At 37.4% G+C, this 9,852-nt stretch overlaps 1 protein-coding gene across 4 annotated transcripts in view; it reads left to right on the top strand.

The window, feature by feature from the left end:
- Window positions 1-9,852, top strand: part of slc38a10 (solute carrier family 38 member 10) — a 31,559-nt gene continuing 21,707 nt past the window's right edge. For 2 of the 4 annotated variants that reach the window (XM_067368743.1, XM_067368741.1), the window contains exons 1-7: window positions 1-225; window positions 911-1,121; window positions 1,407-1,524; window positions 2,203-2,248; window positions 2,337-2,430; window positions 3,017-3,160; window positions 4,417-4,541. In XM_067368743.1, coding sequence (XP_067224844.1) covers window positions 1,032-1,121; window positions 1,407-1,524; window positions 2,203-2,248; window positions 2,337-2,430; window positions 3,017-3,160; window positions 4,417-4,541 — 617 coding nt within the window. In that variant the 5' untranslated portion in view covers window positions 1-225; window positions 911-1,031. The other 2 variants (XM_067368742.1, XM_067368744.1) reach the window with 2 other exon arrangements.

Raw genomic sequence — 9,852 nt, 5'->3', positions numbered from 1 at the left:
ACTGGCAGCACTGTGCGTACTTCCTGGTTACAGATAAGGGGAAACAAGGATTTTTTTTTTGCCTCTTTCGTGAAATATCTTTTTAAATATTTTGTTGAATCTCCTGTAACTTTATACAGGCGGCATAAACATCACCGGACGTTTATTAATAATCGTTTTAAAAAAAGTCATGAACCGATGGTGACTTAGAAGAAATGAATGACTGATGGGAAAAGTGTGGACGTGGTATGTAAACAAACTTTTTTAAAACCTCCCCAGTCCTGAGATGGGAAACTTTATAAACTGTCAGTGTGGTTAGTTATGAGAAATGCTAATTTTTGCATACAAAAACATTAAATGAGCAAATTAGATATGTAGTATACAATAACTAGTTGATGTGTAAAAGTGTATAGTTACACATAGTCACATGACTCTAATATTAATCTGATAGATTAAAAATGTTTATTTTCACCAGTGATTCAAGATAAAAGCATATTTTCTGTCTAACATTCTGCCATTTGTGTTTTTATTGTGAACTGACATGTCTGTAAACCAACAATAGTGGTGTCATACTGTAATGATCTGTTTTCATTTAGCATGGAAAGAAATCTTCTATATCAATCTCAGTATAGCATCTTTTTTATATTTCAGAGTTTATTTGGAGTTGGTGTTGTTTAATAGTATACATTGATTTGCATTAATTACTGTTTTTCAGAAGCTGTTTGCATATTATTCTTGTCATACAGCATGACATTTAATTATGAATTAATCAATAAATAAGCAATTTAATTGTTGAAATTGATTATATATTGCTGTTTTGTATTAACCTGTATATTCTCTTCATTTACAAGGCATATACAATCAAAAACAAAAGTCTCAGTAAGGTTGAATGTGATAATGCTAATGTTTTTTTTTTCTTCTGTTTCCACAGAGCATTATAGCAAACATTTAAAGGACATCTGTGTCAACCCAATTCTCTCAAATAAACCTTAAGCACCACACACACACACACCTGTCTGGACATTAGAGATCTCAGGTGTCCGAGAGCCAAAATGACTGCGTCAAATTGGGGTCTGATCATGAACGTTGTAAACAGCATTGTGGGTGTGAGTGTCTTGACGATGCCCTTCTGCTTCAAACAGGTAAACACATGGTTAAAGGCATTATGGGAAAGTGTGCTGATGGGAAGATTCCATATATTGAAGTCTGCCAAATGCGCTCACAGTTGTTTACACACAACTTTCCTGGTTAATAATCTGTGAATAGAGGGAATCAGAAATTGATAAGATGCAATTTTAGTTTGTCCACACTATTTTGTGTCAGTAAAATAATCAGTGTAAGCATGTGACTTCGATTTTAAACATGTAGGACATCTGTTTTCATCTATTACTTTTTATAGCAGTTTTTCTTTTTCATTCTCTCTGCAGTGTGGAATTGTGCTGGGCACATTGTTGTTGTTTTTCTGTTCATGGATGACCCACCAGTCCTGCATGTTTCTAGTCCACTCAGCCAGTAACACCAAACGCAGGACTTATGCTGGACTAGGTGAGAGTGGCCAAAAGCAACAAACACCCAGAGGCTGCATTCATTTTCCATCATTTACCATATAATTATTTTTTAAAGTGTCATGTGTGTGGATTACTGTGGAATAATTAATTCAATTCAGTTCACATTTATTTGTATTGCACTTGCAATTCATTTTTCTACATTACAGTTCAGATTAATCTGTTATCAGAGGTGACTGTGTCAAAGTAATGTCCATATGTCAAAAATCTACAATTGTAAGATAATACAAATCATGTATTCATTTAGGCAGAAACAATGATCTCATTAAAGCAATTATTACAAGTTGTAATTTTAATGATTATAATAAATAGAAAATCTGGCAGTGATGCATTCATTGTATTGTTCATTAAATAAGGTGACCAGATTGCAAGATTGCAACATCTGTTAAATTTTTTTCATTACGATTAAGCAAGATTGAAAGAAAAAGCAAGGAACCAACAACTCACCGTTAACACAGACTGAAAGAGCTCCTGCCGCAGAAATGTTTTTGATACTAGTGTTACATTAAAAATACTATTCAAGAGAAAATGTACAACCTTTATTATCAAATGGGTGAAAAAAATTAACTTTTACAAGACACTTTTGCAAGAAGCTTTCTTTTTTGGTTTTGGGTTTGAAATATGTCTACCTTTATTCTCTTTATCTCTCACTTCCCAGCTTTTCATGCTTATGGAAAACCAGGCAAAGCACTTGTGGAATTGAGGTAAGATGCATTTGTAGGGATGAAATTCGACCTCATGAATGAAATAAAGTTTGCTTGTATTTTCTGCTGACATTCTCTCTCTTTTCAGCATGATTGGCCTCATGCTGGGGACATGCATTGCTTTCTATGTCGTCATCGCAGATCTGGGGTCCAACTTCTTTGCTCAGCTGCTTGGGCTGCAGGTAAGAAATAACCTTCCTACTTTTAGGTTGTCACGTGGCTAAAATTAGGTAAACTCCTGTTATTACTCCAACACATTTCTTACAAATCTATTAATTGTTCATATGCAGTTCCCAGAACTTCCAGATCATTGCCCTTGTTCATAAACCTCTTGTACTGATAAAATCAAAGGCCCCTATCTTTAAAGAGTGATGAGCTACAAAAGAAAAAAAGCACTTCATAGATGTTTTATAACTCTAGAGTAGATTAGATCACAGTTTCTGTGTGAAAATGAACTTTTTATCACACCTGCCAATGTCGGGTGAATTGAGAAATATTACTGGCCATAAATATTTCTTACTAGTGGTTGAATGTTATATCGCCAAGGCTATATATACTGACTTTATATAGGCCATTGGCCACTCTGCTCTCTAAGATATCAGCATTGGCCATCAGAAAACCAATATCATTCGACCAACAACTAGTAATAACAAATATATATATATATATATATATATTTATATTTATTTATTTTTTTTATTTTATTTTCCTTTTTCAGTTTTGATGCCCTGAATTTGCCAGTAACTGCTTTTCCTTTTGCTCTTTCAGGTGACACGTAGCTTTCGTATCGTGTTACTGATCTCGGTCTCGCTGTTAGTCGTACTGCCCCTCAGCTTGCAGAGAAACATGATGTCATCCATCCAGTCGTTCTCAGCCATGGCGCTGATCTTCTACACACTCTTCATGTTCACGGTGAGTCGTTCCCCTTTCCAGTGTTCCAAACTCCAACCTTGTAAAACCCGTCAGCACACCCTCATCTAGGTGTAGACAGTTTACTTATATATATATATATATATATAGTATATTGCATTGGTACGAGGAACTAAAGGGGTAATTGATCTTTTAGCTATTTGAATATTTAATTAAATGATATAAAAATGTGTTTTATAAAGCGTAAGAGGGCGCTTCAACATGACTTTCAAACACTTCAAATTACAGCTGCTCATTATGGTTGCTTTAAGGACATGTTTTTGAAAGTCACTTCAATGATGTAGTGTATTAAGTATGTGTGGAATTCATTTATAGCTTTTATAAATGAAATTGGCCAATTTCTGTCTCTTTTGAGAAGTTTAATATGGCGATTGGCTGATTTTTGTGAATACAATGTGAATATGCATCACCATGGCAGCAGGACTTCAATGTCTGTGGATTTTTCAGAGGCTTAAAAGTGAAGTGTAAGCTCTTAACTAAAGAGAACCATCACAGAACAGAGAACATTATAAAACTCTGTATTAGGGAAAGATGTTGAATGCGGTAGAGAGCAGTTTTTAAATCAAATTCATTGAATAATCAATTTACATATTTTTCAAGTTGTATACAGTGGGGGAAAAATAGCTGAGATCATATTGAAATTTTCTAATTTAACCTGTAAGTTTTAGATTTTTGAGAAATGTAAAACAAAGAAGTGTAAAATGAATAAGACATAGATATTTAATTGCATTATATTGCATTATTTCTAGGTCAGTAATTAAATGTGATATTGATCATGTGAACCTCTTTATAAAGACGGTCAGGTGTTCGTTCTTCCATTGAAGCAAAAAATGCTTGAAATTCAGGTTTTACACCAGTTTTCACTTGGATTATGTTGATAATACCATTTATAATAATAAAATGACAAAAAAAAAGCATTTTCCCCACAACATAGAAGCATTTTTACTAATGGTCCTGATTTTTTGACCCAACTTTATGTAATCTGAATATTTATTATAACATTGACATTGCAAACATGGATGTTCCTGGAGTTTTTTATTCAATTGCATCACAGTGTAATTACCTTTACTGGTTATATACCTTTTATCCAGCTCCACAGGGCGTTCTTTTCCCCAACCCAATTTATTAGTCTAGCATTTAACCATCTATGTGTCTTCCTCTGCCCCCATCTGAACCACTGCCCCGCCCCCATTCCTGATGCTGACTTCTGACTGACCATCTGACTCGCCGGCCTATAGATAGTGTTGTCGTCTCTGCGTTACGGAATAATCAGTGGCTCCTGGGTGGAGCAAGTACATCTGTGGCGCTTCAAGGGTGTCATACAGTGTCTGCCAATTATCGCCACCACCTTCTGCTGCCACCCGTAAGTAATCCGCCCCAGAGAACGGACCGCACCACTGCCATGGATTCAGCTACATTACCCAAAATCCCCTTCCTCCTCTGTCCACCTTCATCCAATCTAAAGCTCTGTTTGTCGGTGCTGTCTGGCTCAGGGTATTTTTGTGTGTGTGAATGCGTGAGGTCAGTGCATTCGTGGCAGAATTCATATGTATTGTGGGTCGTCAGAGTTGTCTCGACTCTTTGGTGATACCCAGCGTCCCTTGATATATTCCCGCTAGAATTATTTTCTTACGACTGGGTAAGCAGGTCTGATAGGTTTGGCGATACAGATGGTTACACGGGCTGGTGCATTTGATTTTGAAAGTGGTGAGTTGCTGCAAATGTTTTCTGCAAATGTGTGTAGCAATCAGATTTTATCTTTCAAGATTGTTTTGCATGCAACTAGAAAGTTTTGCTGTCCTTCAGAGATGAACTGGCATTGAAAACCATGTGTGGAAGTTGATCAGTATGATTTGTTCAATATGACTTTCCCCCATTAGTTGGCAAATGAGTTCCTTTGTTTCTCCCCTTAAAGAATAGTTCACTCAAAAAGGAAAATTCTGTTATGATTTACTCACCATAATGTTGTTTTAAACATTATGACTTTCTTTCTACCATGAAACACAACAGAAAAAGTAAGTGCTGTTTTGATGATTTCAAGCTTCTAAGGCCCTGTTTCGACATGGTATTAAGATGCGTTTTGGTCGATTGGATCACAAATGGACGACGCTAAATACATTTGTAAACGGGGTGTAAAACGTTTTGATCTTGTCCACTTTCGATTACTTCCAGAGGTAGTCGAAAACGCACCGGATTGCTTTCGCAGTGTAAACGCTCATGTGGTAGAATGTGTTACAGCTACAAAAGTCTGCCTACTCTCCACCTACTGGCCTAATGCTAGACATTATCAAAAGTGCTCTAGCCAAACTGGAATTAAACTATGCCGGCTGAAGACCCAAGTTTGATTGACCCAAGACCCAAGAAAAACATACCAATCACAATGTTCTCTCACAATTCCTGATTTCTAACATACACTCACCGCATTCGTCCGGTCTCGCGGCTGTCAGATATGAAGTGGTACAACCTTGATAATAATATGAAATGTTACCTGAGAGCCAAATCAGCATATTAGAGTGATTTCTTAAGGATCACGTGACGCTGAAGATTGGAGTAATGGCTGCTAAAAACTTAGCTTTGCATCACAGGAATAAATTGCATTTTAAAATATATTAAAATAGAAAACAAATTGTAATAAATTTTTTTTTAACAATATTGCTGCTTTTACTGTTTTTTTGATCAATTAAATGTAGCCTTGTTGAGCATAAAAGACTTTTGAGACATAAGGGTGAGTAAAAGATGACAGAATTTTAATTTTGGGGGTGAAGTCTTTAAATCCCTTTTTTAAACAGATTACAGGGTCTCCATGCTCTCTTCATAGTCAGTGAGTTTTATCACAGCATCATCACTGCCCTCCTCGTCCTTTTCTCTCCCTTCTTTATGGGAATGTTCTGTAACCCTCCTGCTCTCCCCTCCACCACAGATGGTGCTCTCCTCCTTCAAACATGGCCTCATCACTGGCCAGTGGCTGAACAAGGTCATTTACGTTCGGTGGGACGGCGTCTTTCGCTGCATCCCTATCTGTGGCATGGCATTTGCCTGTCAGTCGTAAGTACTCCCCAATCCTCGCACTGCCTGTCCCCTCCTTTCTGTTGCCTAAATCAGGCCAGTTAGGCTTAAAGGGATAGTTCACCCATAAATGAAAATTTGATGTTTATCTGCTTACCCCCAGTGCATCCAAGATGTAGGTGACTTTGTTTCTTCAGTAGAACACAAATGATGATTTTTAACTCTTAACCGTTGCCGTCTGTCAGTCAAATAATGGGAGTGAATGGGAACTTCTACTATAAGAGTAAATAAAACATGCACAGACAAATCCAAATTAAACCCTGCAGCTTGTGACGACACATTGATGTCCTAAGACACGAAACGATCGGTTTGTGCGAGAAACCAAACATTATTTATATAATTTTTACCTCTAATACACCACTATGTCCAGCTGGTTCAGCATTCGCTTAGCAAGGTCTGATCGCGCTCTGACAACGACAGTGATGTCTCGCGCTTATACTTCAATGAGTGCCAGACATCACTGCCGTTGTCAGAGCGCGATCAGACCTCACTTAGCGAATGCTGAACGCAGTTGGACATAGTGGTGTTTTAGAGGTAAAAAATGATATAAATACTGTTCGGTTTCTCGCACAAACCGATCGTTTCGTGTCTTAGGACATCAATGTGCCGTCACGAGCCGCAGGGTTTAATTTGGATTTGTATAAGCATATTTTTTGACTCTTATAAATTGTGTTACCATTGACACGCATTATACGGCTGACGGACGGCGACAGTTGGAGTTAAAAATCATAATTTGTGTTCTACTGAAGAAACAAAGTCACCTACATCTTGTATGCCCTGGGGGTAAGCAGATAAACATAAAATTTTCATTTTTGGGTGAACTATCCCTTTAATATAAGGCTCCATTTTAATGGTGCAAAAGGACATTCAAGAGCTGATGTACCTAGTGTTTGCTCTGAGAAAATGGACCTTTGAAGCTGCTTAGCTTGTCATAACTATAATCTTTATCAAATATCTTAGAAATTGTGTGGCACTAATCTGCGTGGAATGCTTAACTTTTTGCCCTCTGCGTACTGTTTTTACCCTATTCTTAATACTAACTCTGTTCCTTAAAGGCATAGTTGACCCAAAAATGAAACATCTGTCATCATTTACTTACCATCATGTCATTCCAAACCTATATGACATTCTTTCTTTCATGGAGGAAAAGACCAACATTTGAGTTTTATTCACTGTTTGTCTTGCTTCAGCTGTAGCTTTTAAATCTCTTTCGCACATGTGCATAAAGAGAACTTGCCATGTAAAAATGTTGGAAGAAGGGAAGAAGGTCATACAGGTTTGGAACAATGGGTGAGTGAGTAATGACAGAATGCATTTCAGTTATGAGCGAACTATTCCTAACCATGAAAGGCCTCTTTCCCTTTATAACGTGTTTGAATAGCTTCAGTTTTCTTAGCAATAAAAGACTGACCCACAAGGCTGTCTTGATCTATTTTGTCAGTTGGCAACTTGTCAGTTGAACTATCAGTGCATTTTGATACAAGCATAAATGATTCATAAATATGGAATGAGTTTTTGAAGCTTATCATAGTTCATCCAAAAAGAGCTCACCGTGACCGGATCTTCCCCTGAAGAATTCAACCACTGTGCACTGACACAGTCTTTGTTGAAACTATGATATGTTGTGGGAGTACCATAGACTAATGTTGAGATCATAGTTAACATTGTTACAGCTCTTTGATACTGGTGAGAGACATTTGTCCATAAGATTTTGATAAGAATTCACATTCTTTTTCTCCATCTTGAACTAATTTTATGTCTCTATTCTTTCCTTTTCATTAGCTCAAATATACTAACCATGCAGGGGGTTGGTAATCTCAGGGTTTACCTGGTCAGGTATTCTCAAGTTTGGGCAGGGAGCGTAATTTACTCACTTCTTTCTGTTTCTTATGTTTCACAACATTAACGTCATTCACCAATGTCCATTCACTTCCACTCCCAATTCCTTCAGCTTTTCTTTTCTTTTCTTTTTTCTTTTCTAATTTATTGTGCAGATCATTCTTACTGTAGTTTTACTATATCTACATCATATAAAAAAAAATCTCTACAATACACATATGGTTATCATAGTTTTGACCTGTCTAAACAATTTAAACAATTTTTGACCTGTTTAAACAATTAATCTATAAACATCCAGGGAAAAATATGCATCGCAAATGCATCTCAATTCTCTCTCGATTCTTTCTCGAAATGATTCTCAGAGATGGCACTATATGCTTTAGAAACACCCGTACTCTGCTTCCTTCCAATTCCTTACACACACTACTTGAAACTTGCATAAAATAATCATTCATAAAGTTCAAAAAGTTTTAAGTGAATTACAAGGGTGTTTGCAGTGGGCTGTTTACATTAATCTCACGTCATAAAAGCATTCTGAGGTGCAAGTACATTCTCAGACTCTTCAGCGCTCTTCTTTTTGAGCATTTAAATGTGCGGTTAAAAACTTGCCAAGAGCGCCATCTGCTGTTAAAAACTAAGCTCAGAATCGATTCGAGAGAGAATTGCAATGCATTTGTAAAATATCAGAATCGATCCACAAATTGCGATGCATCGATATATTGTCCCAGCCCTAATTTGAGCATGCAGCCGTTCGTCTTTGCGTCATTACGTCTGTTTACATAAAGGAGTCCCAGCTAGTAGGCTATAATGGCATGTAGAGGAAGCTGCCGGCGGCAGATCATTTATAGCCTTTTTTTCACAGCAGCTGCAATAATTAAACGTATCATTTTGATGGAGGATTGTAATCCAGAAAGGTCCAAATGTCAATCGTTAGTGACAACCGGAGATTAACCCATAGTCAAAAGCAAAAGACTTCGGACTGCGGAGAAATTCTCATTTTGGTCGGACTGCCAAGATGCAGAATCTGTGATTCCGAAGAACTGTATCCACACTGGTGTGGTGACTGACAGCAAACATTAGATTCATCCGCACTGAGGAACACAACCCACGTAAAGATGATAATTCCGCAAATAACTGCAGTTGCAGGTTTCAAACAGAGATGGCGACAAAGAGGCAAAATTTATGGATTGCAGCTTTAAACATATATATATATACACTACTGTTTAAAAGTTCGGGGTTGGCAAGATTTTTTTAATGTTTTTTAGAAAAAATCAGACAAAAAAATAAATAAGAGTAACTTTTTTTATTACATATCGTGCACATATAGGCCTATGCATATAAGGTTCCTTCTGTTATCTTTAACATGGTGCATGTTTGTGTGTGTCTAGGTATTTATGTGTTTGGGAGTGAATAGAATTGAGGTGTCTAAGTGTGCGGATGCCAGCACAAATGTGTGTATGTGTGTGTTTGAGAGTGAGGGTGTTGGGGTGGAGGAGGTGTCAGTGTTGGATTCTGGTGTGGATGAGGTAATGCGGTTCTTGAGGCTGACTGTGACACCCCCTTTATATACACACACACACACACACACACACACACACACACACACACACACACACACACACACACACACACACACACACACACACACACACACACACACACACACTCTCTTTCTATGAAGGGTGATGATTGATATTTGGCTGTGACTTCTTGGCCAGCATTGACATACAATGCCACTTACACCCGATCATTAGAAGAGCGAGACGGCG

This window comes from Chanodichthys erythropterus, chromosome 19 (genome assembly GCF_024489055.1).
Source record: "Chanodichthys erythropterus isolate Z2021 chromosome 19, ASM2448905v1, whole genome shotgun sequence".
NCBI lineage: Eukaryota > Metazoa > Chordata > Actinopteri > Cypriniformes > Xenocyprididae > Chanodichthys > Chanodichthys erythropterus.
This window is presented reverse-complemented; position numbering and strand designations above follow the sequence as displayed.